This window comes from Emys orbicularis, chromosome 11 (genome assembly GCF_028017835.1).
Source record: "Emys orbicularis isolate rEmyOrb1 chromosome 11, rEmyOrb1.hap1, whole genome shotgun sequence".
NCBI lineage: Eukaryota > Metazoa > Chordata > Testudines > Emydidae > Emys > Emys orbicularis.
The window spans coordinates 14,546,910-14,574,411 of NC_088693.1; the positions used below are offsets into that span (position 1 = coordinate 14,546,910).

General features: G+C 38.5%; 1 protein-coding gene across 1 annotated transcript in view; it reads left to right on the plus strand.

Moving 5' to 3' along the window:
- CCDC93 (coiled-coil domain containing 93) overlaps positions 1-27,502 on the plus strand; it is a 104,020-nt gene that overhangs the window by 16,003 nt on the left and 60,515 nt on the right. Inside the window, exons 7-11 of the mRNA XM_065413461.1 lie at positions 13,969-14,069; positions 20,692-20,731; positions 23,799-23,891; positions 24,487-24,537; positions 25,953-26,039. Of these exons, the coding sequence (XP_065269533.1) occupies positions 13,969-14,069; positions 20,692-20,731; positions 23,799-23,891; positions 24,487-24,537; positions 25,953-26,039 (372 nt within the window). The remainder of the gene's footprint in view (positions 1-13,968; positions 14,070-20,691; positions 20,732-23,798; positions 23,892-24,486; positions 24,538-25,952; positions 26,040-27,502) is intronic.

The following is a 27,502-nucleotide window of genomic DNA, read 5'->3' on the forward strand; positions in this document are numbered from 1 at the left end:
TCAAACAAAAAAACCTTGGTGATATTTAACAAAACCTCAGATCACCAGGTAAGAGCCATTAAGAATTTATTCTGTGCACTTGACCCTCAGCTCCATATTTCTTCTCTTTAAATTTGCATAATTTTTAATCAGAGTAGATCAAACTGAGCTGCAACTAGAAGAAAAAATAGACTTCAGATTGTTCTAAAGTAAACACTTTTTTATGTTTAATCTTAAAATAATGCAGCATATATCAGTCATCTCATAATTATTCGAAATATCATTTCAATTCCATGTATAAAATGAGCTAGAAAATCTACCCACTCCTGAGGCTCTAATTTACATAGTAGCTGATCTGAAGCCCTGGGGCTCATTTTATATCTTAGTTTTCTGTTGCTCTTATCATTGTGTAGTATTAAGTGCATTGTAGAAAGAGTTGCAATCTAGATATTTTATAAGGACTAGGTATACAGTGCTGTTTTCCGCTAGGATTTCCAGGCATGCCTTTTCCTCTGCTTCTTGCCACCTGTGACAGTGATCCTGAAAGGCCTCTTTATTTTTACAGGTCTCTATTTGTTTTTTTCTGTTGTCGAGAACTGACCATGTCTGACATAGATGGTTCAGAGAGCTCTCTTCTTTTTCACCTGCTCTGTCTAGGACTCTTCCAACACATTGTTAGACTTAGTGTTTGAAAGTCCTTGTCTGAGAGTCAAGGCAGTTATGGTCCTATTGAAGTAATTGCTGCTTTTGGACACCTAAAGAACCACAGTATATAGAAATGCCTTCTTCCAAAATTCGAAGCCCCATAATCTCTGAGCCGAAGTAGGCTGATCAATGCTTTAGTCACTCTTAGACTAGACTCCTGCAATATGCTTACCTGGGGCTAACTGTATGGGCCACATGGCGCTACAATGGGCTGCTCTGCCCCTTAAATGGAATGAACTTAGATGGAGAGAGTACATCATACTGGTACTTCACAGTCTGCACTGACTACCTCTACAGTTCCAGACCCAGCCTGAGATGCTGCTCTTGATTCCCAAATCCCTTCGCTTGGACCCATCTCAGTGACCGCCTCTCCTTCTACTGCCCTCCATGGCAGCTGTGATTAACAAGGCCACTACATCTGCCCTTCCCCCCCTTTTCTCCAGGGTGAAATTTCTGGGTATCATGGGCAGAGCGCGCTCAGTGGAAAGTCCTAGAGTGTGGAACTCCTTACCACCAGAGATCAGGAAGACCCCAAGTCTTTGTGTAGTCTTTGTGAGCTTGGAAAGTATCAGCAGAGATGTGTTTATGTGGTTGGGGGTGGGAGATATTGGAAGAAGGGGAGGCTTTGAAGAGCTCGGGGGCCCTTTGCAGTAGAACTTGTAGTTATTTTGTATGTGTAGATGCTATGACTGTGTGTGTGTGTGTGTGTGTGTATTTCTAACTCTCAGATATGTGAAGAGAACTGTCAGGTGAAAAAGGGTTTCGTGCTGGTATGGGTGTAGTGAAAGAAAGGTTTCATGGGCCATGGATGCTTTTTGTACTGATGTTGTGTGATGTGCTGAGGTTGCTATGGTAAATTGTTGAGAATTAAATAGGAGAATGTTGATTTTTAGCATTCTTACCAGTATGGAAGGTAGCTCTAGACTATGAACAATGGCTGTTCTTTGAACCTCAGTATCTGCTTTGTTTAAACCAGGGGATAAAGTTTAAAACACATACACCTCTGCCCCGATATAATGCGACCCGTTATAACACGAATACAACGCAGTAAAGCAGTGCTCGGGGGGGGGGCAGGGCTGCGCACTCTGCGGATCAAAGCAAGTTCGATATAACATGGTTTCACCTATAACGCGGTAAGATTTATTGGCTCCCGAGGACAGCGTTATATCGGGGTAGAGGTGTACTATTCTGGTCCTGTCTACACATTTCTCCCTTCCTTCTCTCCCCTATGTAAAATACTGTTGTTTTGAGATTAGACCCTGACTATGTTTTTATTATGTATATTTTTCCTGTGAGGTATAGCTGTAAAGTGGATTTCTGAGCTATAACCTCTCATCTTGAGATCTAAATAATGACATTTCAACACTTTTTGGCACTAAAACAAGGACATCTGGCTGCATTAAGTAATACCCAAGTAATTTTTGCAATCTCTTAATGTTAAAGCAGGAGACATAGTGGTTAGGTGGGTGGCAGGGGAATTGGAATACAGTTGCATTGGGAGATGGCTACTTTACATTTTTACTTCAGCTCTCTTTTTTTATATATATATATATGTATATGTATATGTGTGTGTGTGTGTATATATATATATATATATATATGTATGTATGTAAGCCAGTTAAAAATCTTAAAGGACAACTTCTGCTGCATTTGGACAACTGTCATGAATTTAAATGGCTTCTATGGCACTTGCATTGATACCCAGTGGCTTTAATAAAAAAAGTGTTTCCTGCTGTAAAGCTGCCAAAACTCATCAAAACACTTAAAAACAAGAGGGGGGAAAGAGGAGGCTCTGACGTATTTTCATGATACTTAGTGAGCAAAGCTAGAGAGCAGATTCTGGGAACACCAATGTTCTTTGTCAGTGTATCTGTAAAAGGGTTACTGTTTTGACAGTGTGTCAGGAGAAAAGTGTAGAATGTCATAACGAGCAGCTCAGATGCCCCTGTTCTATATTGATAGATGATTTTTGTTTGTTCTTTTGTTTAATAGGTCTGGAGTTTTGTTCTCTTAATCAGGGTGGATTTGATTTAAATCGCTAGTCAGGAAGTCTCAAATCATGGATTTCTACATAAAAGTGCATTCTTGTTGGTTGTTATAACCTTAACACACATTTTTCACGACTCGGAGATAGATGTAGGTTCCATTTTTAGAAGGTACACACTATACATTTTTAAAGTGATTTATTTTGAAAAACAGATTAGTTTTACAGCTATATCAGAACATGAATGATTGTTTGGTTATTTCATTTACCAAAGGTAATTGAAGTAGATATTTATGAAGTCATTGGGAGGTGAACTATCTCCAGTTCAACAAGTTAATCATTAATATTTGGAGGATTTTCTTGCCATGCCATATTAGGAGGAGAACATCACCAGACAGACATTTAAATTGTTTTATTTAACTAAAACAACAATGTTATGTATTCTGGATTTTTTTCTTCAACAACAAACACATAATATTTTAACAAAACAAGCATATGAAATTTTGAATTGAGTTAAATGTTCAAGTTTTTTAAAATCCGGTTTGTTTTTGTTAAAATTGTTTTTAATTAAAATGGTTAAATGAAATATTTAAAAAACAAAAAAACAAAAATTAAATCGACTGTCTCAGCCAGGTCAACATGAGAAACTTAAAATATTGACTTCTGCAGCTAACAGTCGTCTTCACCTTCGTTTTCCTGTTTGTTCATAATCTGGAAAAGAAGAACAAGCTTTCCTGCTTCTTCAGGTCCCAAACGATTTCTCAATTTGGAGTGAATCAGTCCAAAGGAAGAAAATATTCTTTCTACACCAGCAGAAGAAGCTACTGCTGTTAAAAGTGAGATTATCACTTCAACAGTCTCTGAATCCAAGTGCTTAAGTGACTTCCTCCAGTTCACTGGTGTGACTTTCTTTAAAACATCATCAGCAAATATTTCTTTCTTGAATGGTTCACCCTTAGCTCTGAAGTTTATTATAGTTGGCATTATGGAAGGATGAGTGCTAGATGTCCATGTCATAGCCAACTCCTCTTCTTCAGCAGTTAAGGTTTGACCTGGTACCGAGTATTGAGAATCTTTTCAAGAAAATGAGCTGGAGATAGTGCTTGTCCCATTCATTTTTTTTAATGTTTGTAATTTAATTCTGTCATTGCATATTTCTCTTTTTAAGATCTCACTCAATTCCTTCCAGATTTCAACAGTGTCAGCAATAAAACAGCTGTTTCCCTCCATTTTGTTCAAGGCTACAGAAATAGGCTTCAGGGTACTCAGCACGTGTTCAACATTTCTTTTAAGCTCAATGTTGAGAACTTTGGCTGCGACAATGCCATCTATTTTTTCACGATTTTGTTCACAAACTGTCATCAGATTAGGCCAGTTCTTGATATAGTGCTCAAAACAGTCCACTACTGAGTTCCATCGCACGTCTTGTGGGAGAGTTAGCTTGGTTCCTCCCACTTTTTTCAGAGCAGCTGCTGCAAAGTGGTTATGGAAGTATTTTGCAATTTCATCAACATTAGCCTTTATTTCTGGAACACTGAAGTCGTTGGCTAGGAGGTGCATCAAATGAGCACTGCAACTGTATGTTATTAGCTTGGGACTCTCTTCTAAATAATTTCTTCTCATCTTGAATCCATTTGCAGCATTGTCTGTGATCAAGCTGCATACTAGATATTTGAAATTTTTTCACAGTTGTTATAGCTTTCACTGCTGCTACTTGTAAGTATTCTGCTGTGTGTGCATTTCCTGATGTATCAATTGTTTCCGTAGGAAGACATTCCCTTCTTCTGTTGTCACACAAGCTCATACAATAGGATCACTGTGGACATTGCTACACCCATCAAGACTCAGGTTAACAATTTCCCCTTCTAGACCTTTTCCACACTGCTCAAGTTCTCTTTCATACACTTTATCCAGTAATTTGCCTGCGACATCTGCTCTGTTGGGTGGACTGTATCCTGGTCTTAATGACTGAACCATGTTAATGAAGTGTGGGTTCTCAATCATATGGAAAGGAGAGTTTGTTGCATAAACAAACCGGGCAATTTTTTCATCGATTACCTCGTTTTGTAATCTGCAGGTTCTTATCACAAATTTATCTATGATTGTTTCTGGATGATGGAGTTTTTTTCTTTTTCTTTTTTGCTACAGGTGATATACTGTGGCTATGTGACATACATGATGTGACTGAAACACTATCATTGGCAGATAACTCTGAAACTATAGAAAACGATGGTGATCTTGAAGGTGGATAGTCTTCAGAATCCTGTATGTTGAGGATGGATTCTCCTAAACAAAATAAGTCAATGCAGTTATTTAATTATTACCATACTGCTCATTTATTATTACTCATTGCATTCACTGACATTCAGTACCCCACTACTTTAAAGGTGAAATTGTAAAAGGAAGATCTGCCTATTTCAGCTATTTATTTTTTTATCACAACTGCATCTAAAATGATAGTACCATAGAGTAACAACTATATTTTTTGCTCAAACATGAGAATTCAAGAATAATCCAGAAGGAAGACAGGCAGTCCTTAAGAAGTATGAAATAAAAAAGTTAACCAACCTGAAAATCCTGCATGTTCAGACATGTTCCTTTCATCATCTTCAACGCAGCTTCTTCCTGAGAAGGAACGCTTCTCATGATGTTGTTTCATTCGGGCAACCAGGCCTTGCATTTCTTTGTTGCATTGTTTGCATTTTGCACACATGCCTGTCTTACCCACAGGTAGAGGAACTTCATTAAAATATTCCCAAACTGGGTCTCTTACAGCCTGCTGCCATTATAGGTTTCCCCCCCCCAGTGAGAGAATGGTATGATCTCAAATCAATGAAGGCTACACTCAGACCTCAAGACTTCTGGAATATGCTGCTTTTATTTCTACTGCCTGTTCCTCCCTCCTCACATTTATCTCCAGACTTCTTCTTCTTGTCCAGATCTATTCTTCTATTTATTGAACTTTTTGAAATTTTTCACTTTTAGAGAGAGGTAAGGGATTGACTCTGTGTACACAAATTTGCAGAGGGACAATAGGGTTGAGGTCTGTTATTTTTCACCTCTATATATTATTTATTTTAAAACATTTTTGCGGTTAACAAGCATGTTATCTCTGGAGAGACAAATCCACAATTTGAGAACTGCAAAACTAAGCATCTCTGATGGTATCTTCTAGACTGAGCACTGAGTCCCATTGGGTAGATAGAAAGATTGACCTAAATAATCTATACAGAAGCCCCTGGAACCCCATAAAATTGGGTCCCTAATCCATGAACTATTGGAACTCATTTACAAAACTTTCTTAAACATTACATGAATATATTCTCATACTATAGAATTAAAATGTATAACCCCTATTCCATGATGAGATCTTTGAGCTATAATGTATCTTAATTAAAACTATCTTTAGATTGCTTTTTTCCCCTCAAAAAGCATTTTATAAAAAAATTGGATTTAAATAAAAAAAATTATTGATTTTTATCCACCCTGCTCTTAATATGATGTAATGCAGAAGCTGCTAGATGTTAAGTTTGGTGTGGTTTCGTCCTTTTAAAAACGTACTTTTGATCTTAGCAGATGCAGAAATGCTTTACAAGTTGAAAAAAGGCTATATGTGCTCTACACAGGGCTCCCATTATCCCTTACTGAAATGCAGCCTCCTGGGGTGTGAAAAGCAGTAGTTGTTGAACAGAGCACAAGTGATGTAAAACAACCATTTAGGACAGCATGTCATGAAGAGTGCTGTATCCAATTGATACTGCATAGGGGAGGCAAAACAGAGCTGCCAGAAATGAAATTGGCCAGGGCACTGGGATACCTTCCCTGTATTAATAAAAAGAGACATGGGTTCTTTAGTGATTGGAAATGTTCCAGGGCTTTGGTTTTATGTCTGACCTGACAGATTTGGAAAGTATGGATATTACTTCTAGATCTTGTAAATATGCTGGCAAAACTGTAAATAGTGTATTAGGATTAAGGACTAGATCATAGCACTAGATTCTGTTTTAAAAAAGGATTTTTGTTACCTCACCTAATTCTGAAAGATATTTTTCAGAGGGTTTGATTTTGTGTGTGTGTGTGAGTGAGTTTGTCATAAACAGCACCATGGAGTTAAGCCAGTTTGGCTTGCAAAGTGCTGCTTGAGGTTTCCCCATTTTAGAGACTAAATGCAATTCATGGTATCAGGTTAGATTTGAGTGCATTCGAAACCAAGGTTAGTTTGTAGCTGCTGAAGTGCGTACAGCCTACTCCTGTAGGAGGTAACTTTTTATAATGGAGATTCTCAAGACTCTGCAAACTTCCATTTGCACCTCTGCAGTTCCTGTTGGTTCCTGTGAAAAATCTCCTCATTTCAGAAACCAAGGTTAGGTGAGATCAGCTTCAACTGCATTTCCTTGAATAGAGCCAACTCTGAAAAGACACACTTTTCTAGACAACCGGAACAGTTAAACTGAGCTCTTTGCGGCAGGCTGATTTTTTTTTTCTTATATTCAAAGTGTCAAGGTCTGCTCCTGCATCTCTAAAAGATTATGGGCATGGCTACACTTGCAGATTTAGAGCGCTTTGAGTTAAACCAGCCTTCATAGAACGCAGTAGGGAAAGCGCTACAATCTTTCCACTCTGACAGCTGGAAGCACACTGGCGTGGCCACATTAGCAGCTCTTGCAACGGCCACAGAGAGTAGTGCATTGTGGTAGCTATCCCAGCATGCAAGTGGCTGCAACGTACTTTTCAAATGAGGTGGGGGTGGGGTGGAGTGGAGAGTGACAGGGAGTGTGTTGTGTGTATGTGGGGGGGGAGAGAGTGGGTTTTTGGGGGCTGAGAGCCTGTCAGCATGCTGTCTTGTAAGTTCAGACAGCAACAGACCCCCCCCCCCACCTCTCTCTCACACATTCAGCATTCCACAGTAATGGTTGCTTTGTCTCGGAGCAGATAAACATTCCGGCTGTCAGAAATGGAGCTTTCAAAGGGTATATCTGCATTCCTGCAGTGATTACAAAACAATGGCAAGAGTGGCCACTTGACTTAAGGGGATTATTAAATACAGAGCACAGTAATACAACACCTCATCCACGCTGGCGCTGTGGCATTATTTCACTCGCCGCGGTGGAGTACCAGCAGCGCTGTAGCCGCGGAGTCAGAGCGCTTTACATGCCTTGCCAGTGTGGATGGGTCATGAGCTAGGGCGCCCGGGGCTCCTTTATTGTGCTGTAACTCGCAAGTGTAGCCAAGCCTTAAGAAAGGAGGGAATGTTGCTTAGTTTGATTTAGTTTGCTAATGCCCTGTTTTGGTCATAGTGCCTTCCAACTGTTGTAACAGCACAAATATGCAGTTTTGCGATTGCAAATTATCCTGAATGTATATTACTTCATTTACATAGCACTTCTTAAAATACCATGCATACATTACTGCTTATGTCCTTCCAGTTCATACATTGTAAACTGTTTGGGTTAAGGGATGTGGGACTTCTATACAGTAATCCACCAAAATGTGGCCCTGTGACTGTATATTAAATAACTGTTTAAAGGGGGTTGATAGCAGTAACGTATAGCTTCTGTCATTGTCTTTCACTTACTGGGACAAACTTTGCTCTCTGTTACACAGGAGTAAATTTGGAATAGGTCCATTGGCTTTGAGTTATGCTGGATTTACACTGGTGTAACTGAGCCAGAATCTGGCCCCCTGTGTTCTCTTATACCACAAGCCACTTTATAATCTGGGTGGGGAGTGGGAACTCCCTGTTTTCTTCTAGTTTGTTCTTTGGGTCTGTTTTTGCAATGTGTTTCTTTAGAACTCAGCTTACAGAACAGAGTCTGGTTTTCATTGTGCATCTGCTCTTACCCCAATAGTTGTGTGTGAGATCAAGTGACTTGTTTGAGGCTGCACAATGCACAACTGGCTCAGCCCAAGTCTGCCTATGTATTTGAATCCCAGATCCTCTTCATTTCTTGCTGTAACAGCTGAACAGTGGTTACTCATTTCTCCCTCCCACACATTTACTCTCTCTCCTAGGCAGTATGGTCACTCCAGGATTAATCATTTTACCAGGCCTCAGCTGACCTGAGTTACTTGTTTTAGACAGTAGCAGTCTTAAAGGGACCCTATCAAATAGTTTGAGCCCCAAACTAGACTTCCTTGAAAACTTGCTCCAGAGGGCAATAGCATCTAGTTTATAACATACCCATTTGTCTGTCAAGAAACTTTAAGTGCTGGTAACAACCGTTTTCAGAGTAGCAACTGGTAACAACTGTGTTTTATACATACTGATATTCTTTGCTGGGGCAAAGCCCTCTGCAAGATGGACACTTGGATCAAATTAGTTAACAAACCCTAATCCCATTACTGTGCTGTCTCCATTGATGACAGACAATGATGTAAATAGTGTGTTGGCTTGTGCTTAAGGGAAAAAGGTGAGGGAAATTTAGCATTGGGCATAAGGAGAAGGGCAGGAAAATTAGCAGGCATAGACATGTTGAGTCAAATTCAGATTGACGCAAATCAGTGTTGCTCTGTCAGTGGAAGTCAGTGAAGTGGCACCTACTTACACGACACTTGAATTAGGCCAGTTTTCAAGATTCTATGGCCCCAATCCTGCAAACTTTAAGAACATGAGTGCCATTTGCAGGACTGGGACTAAGAGTAGAATGAATAATGGGAAGTAAAGAAATGAAGTTACAGCTTTAAAAAATTAATAAAAACCCCTATGCTAATTTGACACACAAGTAAGAAATTTCAGGTTATGGTTCCTGTGTTAACTGGATCTGTTTACACATTTGCAATATTTTGTAGTGCACTGTTAAATTTTATACCTCAATGTATATGAAATTCATTATTGCTGTAAGACCCATTTTTAAATCTTTAATAATGTAATGAGCTCTGCACCTTTATACTTGATTAAAAATGTAGTGTAGGAGATTTTTTCATCTCCTTTCAGACACACAACTTTGGTATTTCTACACTTCTTTTCAGACGCATCAAAAGCATTTGATTGAGACTTCTGGGCCAAATTCTTCTTAGTTATAGTATTGGAATTCCATGGATGATAGAGAGTTTGCACCAGTGAAACTGAGAAGAGAATATAAGTATTAAGTACATGTCAAGTATGGAGATCTTTTAACATAAGCCATTTGGGAATATTCCATGTACAGAAATAATGCCTGGTATACTTCTCAATATCTGAAAAACACTATTTTATTATACTGAACTCAGAGGTCTAAGTGGAATTTTACCAAATTGGTCAAAAAACTCTCTTTTCAGCTAAGAGCAGTCATTGAAAAACTAATCCCAAAGGTAAGTTTTTTTTAACAAGTTATCAGTGCTTGAAAATAGGAACTTTATAGTAGAAGATGCTTCCTCAACTAAAACTAGTGTTGCTACTATGGAATTATAACCCTTTAAAAATGTACTTTATAGCTCCTGAGTTGCTTGCCTCATACATCAGCATGTTCCTTACTGCATAAATTACCATCCTGTGCCTTCTTCACAACACTCCTTCTGTAGAACAGCTTCTAAAGATGGCCTATGAAATTATTTCTTTTAAAATTGGACTTGCCTTTTTTGCTCCATTATGATATATAAACGCTTGAAAGGTGGTTTTCACCCTCTCCCCTCTTTATAAAACAAATTAAAAAATCAGTTTTTTAACCTTGGAAATATCCGCTCTTGTCCTCCCTGATTTTTAAGGAGTGTGTTAAATCTTTAACAGAAACTTCCTGTGCAAACTGTCAGTTGGTGATTAAACAGGTGTTAACAAACAGCATTGCTACTGGATAGCCTGCCCCTCTAAGGGCCCGAGGCCTGGGTCCAGCTGAGAATAGGACAAGTGTTCCCTGTAAAGAGTTGCAGGAAGGGGGTGGGGCGGAAGGGAGGTTGCAGAGGAAGGGACAGTTTCCTGTAGTGGTCACTGGAGAAAGGAGACTCCAGGTGAGAAGCCTGTAAGTTGTGGCTGGATAGAGAGACCCTGTTGGAAGTTTTTCCTTTTGCGAGTTTATTGGTTGTTATTGGAGACAAGGGCTAAAGACTGATTTAGGCATGCTTGATAATTCTCGAGGCTGGTGAGGAATGTTGGCAGCTTACAAGCATCTTAAGCAGACTGGTTTAAAAACCTTTTCCCTCTGTCAGTTGTTGGGTTTCATCATCCTGCTGCTTAAGACATTTAATTGATTCTCCAGTTATTGTAGGCTGAGTCTACAGTATTGCCTTGTTTATACTGGAAATTGTCCTGCTTCCAGCCATTAGTGGCCAAGTATGTAACTGCCTCTTGGTATAGACAAGGAGAGCCACAAAAGCGAAGCTTACAGTAGTAATTCCCACCAGAGCAAACTGTAGCTTCCTGGTCTACGCTAAGCTATTTAGGTAGTTGGAATGGAGGTGCATTCCCAGTGTAGATAAGACTAAAGAAAATTGGGACCTGTAATTTTCCATCTGTGCAACTTCAGAGTTTGGGGGTCTATCACTCTTGTTTTTTTCCCCCTGCTCAAAGTAGCATTAAACAGCACAGCGGAAAAAAAATACCTGTGCTCTGTCTTCACTACAGCCTCGACTGTTGCTGCCATCAGTGTTGCTGGTAGGTGTCTTATGGAGACAAGGCCGTGGAATCTTGCAGGCCAGACAACTTGAATTTCTAATGCAGAAAATGAGCAGAATAACTTTTCTTGCAGGGAAGAAACCCTCCTAAACCTTCATACTACATAATTAAGTACTGGGGAAAAGTCACCTTTGCAGGGCATCCTTACATCGCTTTGCACTGGAATTTGTGGGAAGAGATCATCTTCTCTAAAAGAGGATCAAATAAATGTGAAAAGATTATTCGGTCATCTGGATTAATTATTAAAACTGTGGACTAAAGACCTACCTGCTGTACTCCAGGGGAATATGAAATGAAATTTATGGTTCTGGCCAGGACTGAAGGCTGGCAAAGGGAATATTAAGAATTAGTAATACTGACTGGAACTAGAGCTGCTACTGATGAAAGATGAATGTGCTGTGAATTGAGATTCTCAGTAAGTAGTTTTACGTTCATCTACACAATTATCTGATGCTAAGACTAACATTTATGGTGTATTTGTGCATGCTGTAATTGCTATGATGAATTCCATTCCTTAGCATAGAGAGACATCTGATAGTAGAAAGCTCTCAAAGTCCAGATCCAGTGACTGGAAGGAGAAGCTAGACAAATGCAGACTAGAAATAAGGTAGATAAAAGTGAGAGCAATTGGCAACTTACTAAGAGACTTGGTTGATTTTTGCTCACTTGAAGTCTTTATAAATCAGAATTTCTAAAGATGTGTTTTACTTTATCAAGAAGTTATGGGCTTGATGCAAGAGTTGCTGGGTGAAAATCTTGGTCTGTGTTACACTGGAGGTCAGACTAGAAGATCACTATCGTCTCTTCTGGCTTTCTAAAATCTTTGGAACTATCATCCCACGTGATAAAATGCCATGTCCACTAGTTTTCCTGATATTGGTTAAGTATGAAAAATACTAGGCTTGCTTTTCCCTGTGTTTAACGTTTTGTTGCATTAACAGCCCCAAGCATTCAAACCTCATGAATCAAGCCCCTCCAAAACATGAGATTGGCTTAAAATTTGTGACATTTTTAAAAAATGGGGTGGGGTATTACCTTTCTGGTCTTGGAACCTTTAAGGTTCATGTTTTCAAGTTTCTCTGTAACCATGAGGGCTAGGGCTAGAAATGTGCATTTTTGAGAGAAAGAGAGCTGACTCGCACTTAGTCAACTGACTCTGATAGCTGGGGCTTTAAGAAAAACACCAAATGTTACAAACCTGGCAGTAAAATCAGAAGAGTTGACAACACATCTTTTGATCTGTTTTTCCAGTATTTTCACTGCCAGTAGTATTTGTGGATCTTCATTTTTAATGTTTTATAGAGATTTATCCTTTTATAAATCACTTTTTAAAAACTATTGTTCCAGTTACAGAATGTCTCATGTATTTGCCTCTCCCTCGCACCAAATGACAAAAATAACCCCATTAAAAGTCCTTCATATCCTGGATCCAGTAGTTCTTTTGTTACTTCCCTGAAGTACTCTTAGGTCTTTGTTATACATAAAAGTTGTACTGCTTCATTATACGAATATAGTTTAAGTGGTATAGCCCCACAGTGTAGCTTATATCAGTATAGCTGTTCCCACACGGGAAGGAGAATAAGCTATTCTGGTATAAGGCATCTTCATATTGACATAACTACATCCATGCTAGGGGTTGTACAGGTATAACAATATCATTTAAAAAAATCACCCCACCCAATAGTTACACTGCTACAGAACTTTATAGATGTGGCCTTAGTGATCCTGCATGGTACAGTAGAACCTCAGTTATGGACACCTTGGGAATGGAGGTTGTTCGTAACTCTGAACAAAACGTTACGTTTCTTTCAAACGTTTACAACTGAACGTTGACTTAATACAGCTTTGAAACTTTACCATGCAGAAGAAAAATGCTGCTTTTAACCCTATTAATTTATATTAAACAAGCACAGAAACAGTTTCCTTTCCTCGTTAAATCTTTTTTAAACTTTCCCTTTATTTTTTTAGTAGTTTAACACAGTGCTGTACTGTACAGTATTTGCTTTTATTTGTCGCTGCTGCTGCTGATTGCATACTTCAGGTTCCAAATGTGGTGTGTGGTTGACTGGTCAGTTCATAACTCTGTTGTTTGTAACTTTGAGATTCTACTGTATTTACTGCACTTCTCTCCAACTAGTATTTAATTGTATTGAACATTCTTTAACTTAGCTACGATATGGCATTGATTAATTTTGGTTGATAGAATGCTGGGAATTTTTTTTCCTGCATGCTTTTCCCCTTAAAATATAATAGAATCTGTTTTTCCCTCCTGTGTGACTGGCTAAAGGAGCAGTAATTAAGTAGATAGTAATTAAATTTAATTATCCAATTAAGACATAATTCCCAATCACTAAAGCTGTCTGTTTAATTATAGGTTTTTTCATTTAAAGAGGCATCTGTTTTGTTGGTTTTGGCCATCTTTTCAAATGTGCTTAAAATGGCAAATTGAATAAATTATGCCTTTTGTGAAATATTCATGTGTAATATTAGAAAAAAGAAAGAAGAGGGAGAAAGAAAAGAGGTGCTCTACAAAGCCTTTTAGGTCTAACTTGGTCAGAGTGTACAAACCTAACTGCGGAAACAGAATTCAAAGCAGCGTGGATGGAGGAGGTGGGCTGTTGAACGTGGGATTGGTCATTATCCATTTAGAAAATAAAATCATTTATTTAGGAGAAGTTCTTGACAATTTCTGAATTCGTTTACTATCTTGCAGGAGGTTTATAAACCCCAGAGAAAATACAAACGTCAGGATGGAGCAGAAGAGCTGCTAGATGAGGAGTCTAAGGTTCACGCCACACTTTTGGAATATGGCAGGTAAGTGGGTCTCATCAGTGTTAACTGTTCACTTATCCTGATGTGGTTCAAATGCTTTATATTGTATAAGCCTAGCAACCTAGGTTTTTGTTTGGAACCCTTTTATTTTCATGCAGACTGCTCAGGTTTAAAGAGATGTTAGGTTTCACATTTTAAGTTTACTTAAACTATAAACACTTTGGAGCAAGGGCTGTCTTGTTGATATGTACAGTGCCTAACACAGTGGAAATTCAGACCCTGAGTGAGGTCTGTTAGTACCACTACCATATAAATAATGATAGTTTATTGTACATGGTTGATCTCTGCACGTAAAAAAAAATTGGTCTAGATTCCTGACACTTCTGGGTTGAGACTTTCAGCTGTGATTTTTAACCAATGTTGCCTTTCAGGAAGTGATTTCTGGAAGTCTGAAAGAAAGGGGATTGAAGTGCAGTGGGGTTATCGTTTTGTTTTGAAATGGTGAGGATGTGGTTAATACCTCAGGAGACTGAATTGTAGCTATAGCACTGATGCTGCCTGTGCTATGCGAACGAACTTCCAGATGAAGAGACACAGCTAATTGAAATTAAATATTTGCAAATATCTGTTGCCTTTTGAAATCTTTCCAGTTTCTTATGAGATAAATGGGGGAAAACATGTTCAGTATTTGGGAAGAAGGAACTGGAGTTACTAATATACTTTGTTTCCAACTTCTATTTCTAATATTTTCTTTTTCTTAGCTTAGTAATACTTAAGCCTCCCTTACTAGATGACTTTTCCACTGTGATCTCTTTCTAAGTTCTTCAGCTAGTATTGAGTTTTATATCTTTTTTTCCCTTCCTTTTTTGTATCTTTTTTTCATCCCTTCTCCCCACCTTAGATTTACTGACTCTTTACAGTGAGTATTTTCCTTTTTGTTCCTTTTGACTTTTATTTTAAGGCAGCAACGGTGCCCTGAGTTGGAGCATGCTTTATAACGTTTCCTCTCATTCTCTGTGTATTTGGCGATGGCAGCATGGACTAACTAACATTTTCTTTCCTGCCCATTGACAATAAGAGTGGAATAAAATCTGCAGTATGTTCTTAACAGAACTATTGAGGTATATTTGGAATGCAAATATGAATGAGAAAAGACTCTCCTTTCACTCAGCACACATGCTTGCTCCTTTGAATGCTATACATAAGCTAACCAAAGAACATTATTTTTCAATGGATTTCAATATAGATATTTTAAATATTAGCGCGGAAAAATAAGTGTATTTGCCATTGAGTGTAAGTAGTTCTAATGGGATCTCTGGATCTGTTCAGAACACTACTCTATCATCACAATCTCTAGTGCTTCAAGAAATAAGATGCCTGTTGTATACAGGAACTCCTCACTTAAAGTCGTCCCGGTTAACGTTGTTTCGATGTTAAGTTGCTGATCAATTAGGGAACATGCTCGTTTAAAGTTGTGAAATGCTCCCTTCTAATGTCTTTGGCAGCCACCTGTTTTGTCCACTGCTTGCAGGAAGAGCAGCCCGTTGCAGCTAGCTGGTGGGTGGTTGGACCCAGGGTGGACCAGCAGCCCCCCTATCAGCTCCCCACTCCCCTAAGTTCCCTGTGCAGCAGCTGTCCCTCCCCCCACTGCCATGTGCTGCTCCTGCCTTCTGCCTTGCAGCTGCTCCCATAGACTCCTGCTTGCTGTACTGGGGGAGGGGGGAAGAGGGGGGCTAATGTTAGGGTGTCTCCCCCTCCCCCCTGCTCCTGCACCCCACTTATCCCATCTTCCATAGAGCAGGGGGGACACACGATGAGGGAGAGAGCTTCTAGGCAGTAGCTGCTGTCTCAGGTCTCAGCAAGCTGATTTAATTAACAAGGCAGTGTACTTAAGCCTGGGATCAGCTACTTAAAGGGGAAATGCGCATTTTTTCCTCTCACACACAGGGTGTGTCTCTGTCTGCCCTCCCTCCTTTCCTGCTGCCTTGTAGAGTGTTGTGAGAGTTTAACCTTTGAGGGCTCAGTCAATTGCTAGTTCATTTAGCAGTAAGGCATTCCCTGGGAAATATCCCACCCTCTGACTCCTCCACCTCAACGAAGCTTCACAATCATCATCACTGTGTACCAGTATTAAATTGTTTGTTTCAAACTTATACTGTGTGTTTATATATAGTCTTTTGTCTGGTGAAAAAAATTTCCCTGGAACCTAACCCCCTCATTTACATTAATTCTTATGGGGAAATTGGATTCACTTAATATAGTTTTGCTTAAAGTCGCATTTTTCAGGAACATAACTACAATGTTAAGTGAGGAGTTCCTGTATACAGTAGCTAATAATTCTGTAACGAATCTAACATTTACAAAAACTGTGCGCCATAATCTTGAAATGACACAGCTGCACATTTGTGACGGAAAATGAGTAAATGTTCCTTAGCTACCGTGTTGAGAAATCTTGCAATATGCTTTGAAACAACAAGTCAGTGGGAGTTTGTCCAAAGGCTGCAGAATTTTGCCCATTCCTAATTGAAATATTCCCATGAATCTACCATTTTTAAAAATACCTTCTTGAATGAATAAAATTGCTGGCTTCTCCCTGAAGTTTTTGTTCATTTGGAAAACTTTGTATTTTAAAAGGGCAATTTTTTTGTTTAGTTTTTGGGTGGAATTAATTAGAATTAGTTTTTAATTACTTGTGACTTGTAACCATTTCATAATGAATTTTGTTTTTACTTTTATAAAGAAAAATATAATGTTACAGTTGGGAGTGGCTCCATTGCATTCCATTAAACATCTGTCTCTGCTACACTCAACAATTTACTGTTGGAAAATATTCTTTGCAATGATCTAAGCTAGACTTTTTTTTTTAATGAAATACTAGTTTCTGCACCGGTTGGTGGCACTCTGCTGGGAATGATTTTGACTTGTGTGCTAGTAGATTCTTCCCCTCCCCCCCGTTGTTAGGACTGCCCATTTAAATCCTGAGATAGTTCTGGTTTAGATCAGCAGATTGGACCCCAGCAGGCGAGAGTAAAAATTTCAGGAACATAAAATTCTGGGTAGATTTTTTTTTTTTTTTTTTTTATAGGAAGGTTTTGGTGCTCTTCCAGGCCCACTACATTTAAGAATCTGAATGGGCAGCTTGAAAGATGGAGTAAAACCAAGGAAATTTTCATTTTGTGGATCATCAGTAATGATTTTGGCTTAAATGTTGCAGAACATTTGGAGGCACGTTTCCTCTACACCTGAGGAAAGAGGAACCAAACTGGTGGAAAGAACAGATAAAGCTGCAGCATAAGGAGGTTTAAACTAGGACTTTAGAGGAAAGGGCAAGTACAGAGAGAGCAAATAAAAATAGGGATGGACAGGCATTGAAGGATTAAAAGGTCTTGTAGTGGAAATGAGGTTTTTGTTAGATTCAGTCATGAATTAATGAGAACTCATGAAACAAAATATGCTTAAAATACAAGGTTTGTTAAAGAGCTCATTTACAAATTCAAGGAGCTTCAGTAGGAAATTAAAGGAGACTAGAGGCATGCAGTTTGCAGGGTAGTGGGCATGACTGGAAATTTGTTAGATTGATCGTTTGAGCTGATATTAGCCCCCTTAATTATTACAGTATGTGTAGCATGCTGTTAGGAACTGAGGAAATTTAGGCTGATTTATAAACAGTGAAGGGAACTTGGCGAAAACTAGGAATATTGCAGAATTGTAGTGGATTAAGTATGGATATCTTGCATAACATATTATAACAACAGGAATATGTTATGGGAGAGCCTGACTGGAGAGAACCATTTTTGATACGGCACAATAAGCAACAAATGAGAACGTGATATGTACAGAATTATGATTACAGAAGAGATCTGAAACTCTGGCGTAAACTGCATTGCATTTGATCAGAGAAGAAAAAGTTTGTGTGATCATAGGTCTGCATTGAACCTGCCAGCCAAAAGTGGTGGTAATCAGAGAGAGGAGAAAGATTAAATGTATAGTAAAAGTTGTTGAGGAAAATGGGAAGCAGAAATCAAAGTTTAATAGACTAAGGATGACGACAAAAGCTTAAGTGCTAGCAAAGGGGCAAACATTAAAGTTTAGACTGGTATTATTAGGTATAATGTAGGATGATGTAAATTAAAATAAAATAAGCAGCTGTACTTAAGAATGAGACACATTCCACAAAGGTGTAAGTGGTAACCTTAAATGTTTTAACTGCCATAATAGTATTGGAATGGACCATTGATCCCATTTCAACAAATACATATCAGACATAGTACAGTAATTGAATCAGGCCGTCTCTACACAATACCTTAGTCCAAAGTAATTTGGGTGTAAATTCTAGTTCACACCAGCATCTTGCACACTAAGTGGCCCATGTGGACCCTGCTGATGCACACTAAAAGTTCCTTAGTACATGTTAATGTAATCCTGTTTGAAACAGGACAACATCTATCATGTAGACTAGCCCTAAGACTCCTTCACTGCAGACATAGTAATTATAAAGCCCATTTAGCCTTCAACTCCATTCCTTCCAAATGCCTGGAGAAACAGATGGGCATTACTATATACAGTTATGGCATGTGGCATAATATGGCTATAGACACTGAATATCTGCTGCCATATTCTCACTTGTCTTTTCTTCTGCTAGTCTTTCTGTGTTTAAAGCTCATAGGTTGGCCAAAACCCTAATCCGAAGCCCAGTGAAATCTTTCTGTTGAGTTCTGTGGGGTTTGGCTCAGTGCTTATATCACCACCCCTTATTTACATATCACAAATTAATTTGGGGGCAAAGGTTCTAATGCATCCGTTTGTAGTACAGTATATTCTATAAGGTAGTGATCCCCAACCTTTTTGTGGCCAGTAGCACATTCATGTTTTCAGAAGAGTGTGGCGGGCGCCAACAATTTTTCAAAGCTTATTTTGTATTTGTACATTAAATAATACGAAAAACATCATACACTGCTACCTCGATATAACGCGACCCGATATAACACGAATTCGGATATAATGCGGTAAAGCAGTGCTCCGGGGGGGGCGGGGCTGCGCACTCCGGTGGATCAAAGCAAGTTCAATATAACGTGATTTCACCTATAACACAATAAGATTTTTTTGGCTCCTGAGGACAGCGTTATATCGAGGTAGAGGTGTATTTAATATTGCATAATATATGAATCCAGAGAGAAGCCGCGAGGACAGAGAACACCGGTGCCCGCAGCCCCAGAGTACTCTGTCCCCAGCAGACGCGGGGCCCCGGCTTCTCTCCCCCGCTGGGCACTAGGCGGGCCCCGCACCTGCCGGGAACAGAGAACACTGCGCCTGCAGCCTGAGTTCTCTGTCCCCATCGGGCGTGGGGCCGCGGCTTCTCTCCCCTGCCGGGCACTAGGCGGGTGCACATAAATGCCCCAGTGGGTGCCATGGCGCCCGCGGGCATCGCGTTGGGGACCACTGCTATAAGGCATGGTATATGCATAAGTTTTGTACCAGTGTAACTGTACCTGTTAGGAGTGTGATTTATTTCTATATTTATTGCTGAAGTAGTTATACTGGTATAACCCCTGGTGTGGATGCAATTATGTAGATGACTTTTATAGCTAATTCCCCTTCCCATATGGGAATAGCTATGCCAGTATAAAGCACCTTTAAACTGATATAACTTCATCCAGAAGAGGAGGATTGTACTGCTTTAACTCTACCAGCATAGTTAAAGTGGTACAACTTTCTAGTGTAGATCAGGTTCTTAAGGCTGGGAGTTGTGTTGGCATAATCAAAGGCTGAATTTGACCCTGAAGGTACAAAGGTTGAAGGAGATAAGTGGGCAGTTAGTGATATCAGGGTTGTTTCCCACTGAGAGCCTTTGTTTAAACTTTTACTACTTTTATTCATAAGATGTTAGAAACTCCTTCTACAGCAAACACCACTTTAAACAGTCTTTTATCTCCAAATAATTTTTCCAGGAATGTCAAGCTTGTCCTTTCATACTTGTGTGTATATATATTTTTTTATTTTTTATTTTTTTTGTGGGTCTTTATAATGCTGAGTTTGGTTACTCATTTCTGACCTAATACCATTTGGTTACTTGTGAAAAGTTGTGCATAATAACAAAATACACTCTGTTTAAAAATGTGGGTTAGCGGGGGGATAAGCTTTTCTTTGAGAAAAAATTAAACCAAAAGCCCATTTGTGTGTATGTATTTAGCGCTGTGAGGATTTAAGGCCTTGATATAGGAAAAAAATTGCAATTCAGAGAAGCGTTTAAGCATTGCACGAGTCCCATTCATTGACTTTAGTGGAACTTAAGCGCTTTCCTGAATCAGGCATATATAAATAACTGCTAAGCTTTACTTTCCTCCACCAACGCTTAAGCCTTCCCTAAGTAAGAGCATGTTGCTCTCCAGACATGAGCACTATAGAATGTTGATTGCAGCTCTATGGAATTACAGTATAGAAAGATTGGTGGGGAAATGAAAATTAAATTGAAAATATGCCATAAAGTCTATTTTATTGGGGCATTCAGTAACTAACCCAAAGCTGGCTTTTTTTCTTGTGTTACAGAATTTACCTCTTAGTGCATTTCTTAGGTACAGAAAATTAATACAAGTGTATTTATGAAATTGAGAATGTTGGTTGTTCCAGCAACACATTTCTTTGACTTCTTTCATGTGTATTTTAGGAGGTATGGATTTAGCAGACAAGCAGGCAAAATGGAGAAGGTAAGGGGTAATATTGATTACTGATATAAATTAAGAAACAGTGTGGTCAAGGGGGAAGGAATCGTATTTTTTCTCTTCTAAAGAAACCTCAATTCTGGAAAATCTTGAAGGAAGGCTATGAAGTCAGCAGGCGTGTGTGTTTTGTTGCTTTTTTTTTTTTTTTTAATTGCTAAATGAAACTAAAGCTCTGCAGCCCATGAAAGATATAATTGATTTCTACCTCTTTTTTTAAATTATCTCCCAACATTGAAAATACCCCTTAAAAGGTCATGTCAGGCTGCTTTCACAAACAATCTGTTTGACACAAATCCAATAACAGACTGCTAAAAGTCATTTGATTAGATAAAAATGTTTTCAAGCAATGATCACGCAAAGGATCATATGCTGTGATACAAATGTATTATGCTGTGCCATGAACAAAACATTGTAGGATTGTCCCTTATTATAGCTAATGTGACCATGCTTTGTTTTTGTTTTCGATGAAATAATGCTCTTACTGGTACTGTGCATATCAAATTTTTAGGGCTGTCAATTTAATCGCAGTTCACTGACGCGATTAACTAAAAAAAAAAGTAACCGATTAAAAAATGTATTATGATTAATTGCAGTTTTAATCGCATTGTTAAACAATGGAATACCAATTGAAATTTATTTAATATTTTTGAACGTTTTTCTAAGTTTTCAAATATATTGATTTCAATTACAACACAGAATACGAAGTGTAGAGTGCTCACTTTATTATTATTTTTATTACAAATATTTGCACTGTAAAAATGATAAACGAAATAGGATTTTTCAGTTCACCTCATACAAGTACTGTAGTGTGATCTCTTTATTGTGAAAGTGCAATTTACAAAATGTAGATTTTTATTTTTTTTTTGGTTACATAACTGCACTCAAAAACAAAACAATGCAAAACTTTAGAGCCTACAACTCTACTCAATCTTACTTCTTGTTCAGCCAATTGCTAAAACAAACAAGTCTGTTTACATTTATGGGAGATAATGCTGCCTGCGTCTTATTTACAATGTCACCTGAAAGTGAGACCAGGCGTATGCACGGGACTTTTGTAGCCAGCATTGCAAGGTATTTATGTGCCAGATATGCTATACATTCATATGCCCCTTCATGCTTCGGCCACCATAACAGAGGACGTGCTTGCATGCTGATGACGCTCGTTTTAAAAAAAAAATGCGTTAATTAAATTTGTGACTGAACTCCTTGGGGGAGAATTGTATGTCTCCGGCTCTGTTTTACCCGCATTCTGCCATGTATTTCATGTTATAGTAGTCTCAGATGATGATTCACACATGCCATTCATTTTAAGAAAACTTTCACTGCAGATTTGACAAAACGCAAAGAAGGTACCAATGTGAGATTTCTAAAGATAGCTATAGCACTCGACCCAAGGTTTAAGAATCTGAAGTGCCTTCCAAAATCCGAGAGGGACAAGGCGTGGAGCATGCTTTCAGAAGGCTTAGAAGAGCAACCCTCCGATGTGGAAACTACATAACCTGAACCACCAAAAAAGAAAATCAACTTTCTGCTGGTGGCATCTGACTCAGATGATGAAAATGAACATGCGTCTGTCCGCACTGTTTGGATAGTTATCAAGCAGAACCCATCATCAGCATGGATGCATGCCCTCTGGAATGGTGCTTGAAGCATGAAGGAACATATGAATCTTTAGTGCATCTGGCATGTAAATATCCTGCGACACCGGCTACAACAGTGCCATGCGAGCCCCTGTTCTCACTTTCAGGAGACATTGTAAACAAGAAGTGGGCAGCATTATCTGCAAATGTAAACAAACTTGTTTGTCTGAGCAATTGGCTGAACAAGAAGTAGGAAAATATTGGAAAATACAGAAAACATCCATAAATATTTATGGTATTTTATTGCTTAACAGTGCGATTAATCACAAATACTTTTTTAAATCGTTTGACAGCCCTAAAAATTTTATAATTTAATACACCCATAGAAATAGAACATGCTGCAGCACAATATTACTTTGTTTCAGTAACAAGATGTTCTTATTGATATAGATAATGCATCAAATTGTGAGCATATCCTGTTGCAGGTTGGTAGGAAAGCATAATATGGTTAGCGGTAGGGTATGTGAAGAACCAGCAGCACACCAACATTTAACTTATAAATGTAATATTCAAGTAATATAAAAGAAGATATTTCTAACTGTGTGGCTGTGGGTAAAAAATAAACCAATCTGCAGCTATGACTGAAGTGCAGTCCATAAAATATGACCATGTCCCTTCACAAAGTCCTATTGGCTTTGTTAGCCAATATGTCAGAGTGTCGCCATTTGTCATCTGAATTAAGCCACTACAAGAGAGGGGACTTAAATGTTTGGGCAGAGTGATGACGTGGTGTCAAGAAATACAGTATAAATCTCTGGGGAATGCTACTTACCTTAACAGAATTAATTCTTCTGAAAGTGGACAGTCCCCCACATAGGTTTATATCTTTATATTTAAAATGTGTTTTCAGGTGCACAGATTTTAAACCACTACTTTGATCTAGATTTAGACTTTATGTATATTAAAATACACTTAAAAATAACAGGAGTACTTGTGGCACCTTAGAGACTAACAAATTTATTAGAGCATAAGCTTTCGTGGGCTACAACCCACTTCTTCGGATGCATAACCACGAAAGCTTATGCTCTAATAAATTTGTTAGTCTCTAAGGTGCCACAAGTACTCCTGTTATTTTTGCGGATACAGACTAACACGGCTGCTACTCTGAAACTTAAAATACACTTGTAAAAAATGCTGCTTTCTTATATTTGACCTGCTATACCATACACAGAGATGTGGGGACTAAATAGCCATCAGTCTTACACAGGCTGGATTCCCATTAAACTCAAAGTGAGTTACACTTGCTTGGGCAGGGCCTGAACTTGGATACTAGGCAGTATATAACAATATATTTCAGTTATTTAAATATAAAACTGAATTACAGTTTCTTCCTTGTTTTACGTTCATAACCCTTTGACTGCTGGTATTATCTTATCATGTAGCTATGTGGTATATTTATTTTCCTTAAATAGGCTGAAGACAAAAAAATGGTACTACCTCAAGGACTTGCAGCGTCAGGAAAGGCTGATGCCTATGATGATGATGACCTTCAAGCTGCTGAAGAGGTGTGCTATACATATATACACGCATACACACACACACACACAGAGGGATTAGATATTAATAGCTTGGGGACAGTGTAAAAAGCACAGCATGTTCTCTTCCCTCTCTACAAGAGGAAAAGTTCAATAGCTTAGCTGAGCAATGAGTTCCTTTCAGATAGGGAAATATGGGATAATAAACAGATGCACAAAAAGTAAATGTTCACTTAGGATTTTCCATGTAAAAACCTGGCCAACATTTTGTTTTGCAACCATGGAGCCATTCGTATTTAGGACCTGATCCTGTTAATGCCGTTTTGGGAAAGGAGTAGCTCAGTGGCCTCATCTCCCATTGACAATGATGGGAGCTGAGTGTCATAGGCGCCACATGAACTGAGTCTTTACTGTAATCAGAGAACTTTCTGGGTGGACTAATTTTAGCAACTGCCTCAGTAACATTAAGTTTACTCTTCTGTTAGGAGCATTAAAATAGAATGCAAATTGGATTGATTGGCTGATGAGAACTCTCATAGAACAGAAGTATGCTAAGTATTTAAAGGCCAATAATGCTAATTGTTTTGTTCACATATGTTCTCTCTTATCTTTCTTTTCTCATTAGCTTCGCATTAAAACACTGATGACTGGAATGGCTGCAATGGCAACAGAAGAGGTAAGCAATACTTAAAGCAAAACAACAATTTCAACATTTATGTGCATTGATATATCTTAGCCATCAGAATTCAAACTAAATTTATCAGCAGAGAGAATCCCATTGACTTTATTGGGATTTGGGTTGGGCCCAAAGTGCATTGAGACTTTGCTAGTCAGATAAAAGGACTGTTGTGTAGTTACAGAGATTAAAATAATAGAGTTCTCCAATCCCAGGAGTCTGGTTTTTTTGCTGTATAATAAATCAGTTCAACACGGTTAACAACACTTAAATTACTTGTGCCCCTGAATTTCCTCTCTATATCTGCCATTGGCTTTGAAAGCTGTCATTGTTCCTTTAATATGGTTAACAGTTGTAAGTCGGCATGAGGTACTGAAATTATGTATTAAAAATGGATACAGGGAAAGATGATTGAGCATGAGACAGTACTTTTCATAAGACTTCTGACTTAAAATCCTTCACCCTAAAATAATGATTGTGGCTTTTGCATAATTCTAGTGCTGCTTAAGTGGTTTCTGCAGAAATAATTGCATAAATAAACATACTACAATGCAACGGCCCTTGAAATGGCATTTAAACATATGAAGCCTTTGTGTAACCTAGACTTTCTCACACTTTTACTTTACAGAGCTAAGGTAGGGATCTGATAGGGTATTCCTCTTACTGGAAAAAATATTGTGTGCATTTCATTGCATTCAACACATCACATCTAAGATTTGATATCTTTGATATAACATAACATCTAAATGTTGCTTGTTTGCATTATTATCCTTTCCCTGCAATTGCATAGTGATTCCGGATGTATCAATAAACATAGTAAACATTCTCTGTAATATTTTGAAAATCTTGATACCTTTCACATTTTCTGATGTACCAAATGGACAGAAATTCATTTGACAAATGGTGGACATGACAGACTTGCTTTGTGATCAGATGCCTCCTTGAATTCTTCACCTTAGGAGAGAGATTTGGCTTCCCTAAACACATGATTTAGGAGGAACACTATTTCACACACCTACGTGGCAATAATTTGGCTCAAAAGTTGTTGATCCAAATTGATTCCTGTTACAGAATGCTTTTGCATGCACAATGCAAAAATATGTATTGCCCAAGAGCTAAAGCACTTTGACAGTCTGCAAAGGTGACTTCAAATTTAGTTGAATTATTGGCGCTATGAAGGAAGCCTCAGTAGTTACATTTCTTCCTGGAGGGCATGTAAGAAGCTTCATTTGTTTACTGAGTTCTGCGGAAGATGAACTTCATTACATGCTTCATTCTTTTATAAACAGATTTGATTACATTAAAATAGTATTGTATTTATATAGTTCCGGGGGAGGTGCTTTACAATCAAACCTACAATTTATTACTACAGATTGTCCCAAAGCTTCAATAAATGCTTCTTGATTTAATTGCAGGGCAGGTTAACAGCTAGCACAGTAGGTCAGATTGTTGGACTCCAATCTGATGAGATCAAGCAGATAGTGTCGGAGTATGCTGAAAAGGTATGTTCTTTTCTGGTTACATTTTATCAAATCATATTTGATCATTTAGGCCCCGATAAGGCAATTAGTTTGCAGTGGCTTCTCTAAAGCAGCATTTATGACAGTGCTAAATAGTGAAGACACGATTCAGGAAAATATCCCTAAGCAGGAAAGCATTTAAGCACGTGCTTAGGTCTTGTTGGAACTTGGAAGTCAATGCGAATTATGTGCTTCATAGCTTTCCTGAATAGGGATGAGCTTAAGCATGTCCTTAAGTTCTTTGCCGAGATGGGGCCTGAATCAGCACCCTGTTCTGTGACTGAGAACAGCCATGGAACAAAGGCCCTGATCCTGCTGATACCTGCTTACCTGGTTGGCTTTAAGCACACAAGTAGTCCCCTGGGCTTCAGTGGGACTGCTTATGTGAGTAAAGATAAGCAAGCGTAAGTGTTTGTGGAACTGGGACATTACTCTCATTGGGCCCCCATTACCAGTCATATGACTGGGTGCTGATTTAGTAACTAGCATTGTCAAAACCAAATCCTTGCTGCTTCATTAATCAAGGCAATTAGTTTTGTTTGTTAGCTCAATTTATTGTATTCTACTGGGATTGTTTTTTACAGTACTGTGAAAAGAAAATCTGGCTCTTCGAGCAATTAATACGTATAATACATCACTGCCAGATATGAGTTATAGGTCGTTCTTATGTCCAATAGTCTTCTCATATTTCTTCCTTTTCGTTGACACTTATGAGGTATGGCGCTTTCCCACTTATGAGATAAACCCTATAACTCAACAGAGGCTATGGCAAATTCCCTGCCTTTCTCTATTATAAAGGAATGGAAGAACAGAAGCCATAGGGTCATATTTCAATGTTACATTTCTTCTGTTCTGAAAGAAGGCAGCAGGACCTTGACTATTACAGTAGAACGATGATTAATAATCTAGAAAATAAGAACTGATTCAAGTCAGACCAAAATGTATCACATGTAAAATTGAATTTACTAGATATTACAGAACAGGATCCTTCCTCGTGTGTGTGTAATAGAAGAGGAAGTTGAGGGTATTATCAAACACAGCTCATTGAAGTATTAACAACTTCCCAATTTCCAGAAACCTCTATTTAAATCCCAAATTAAAGGGTAATTGGCAGTGACATCCCTGCCCTTGATGGAGTTGCTGTTCTTCCCCAGCTTTGTTAATCTTGTTCATTCTTGCCAGGTGTGACGTGTCCAAAAGCCCAGAAAGAGATTTTGAGAACTGTTTTTGCTTTCACATGTACCATATTGTGCCAAGAGATAGGTGTTCAATAATAATTTCAAAAGGTGGTTGCATCTACAATGCCTCCCTCTACCCTTCTTAACTTTGAATTCCTCCCACTGTTTCAAAGAATACAGGTCGTGTACTCTCAATATACTTGCTGCACATTCCCAGTGAAGTTAGACTTATAAGTTTATTTGCCATGCAGGGTTGCCTCCTTCCAT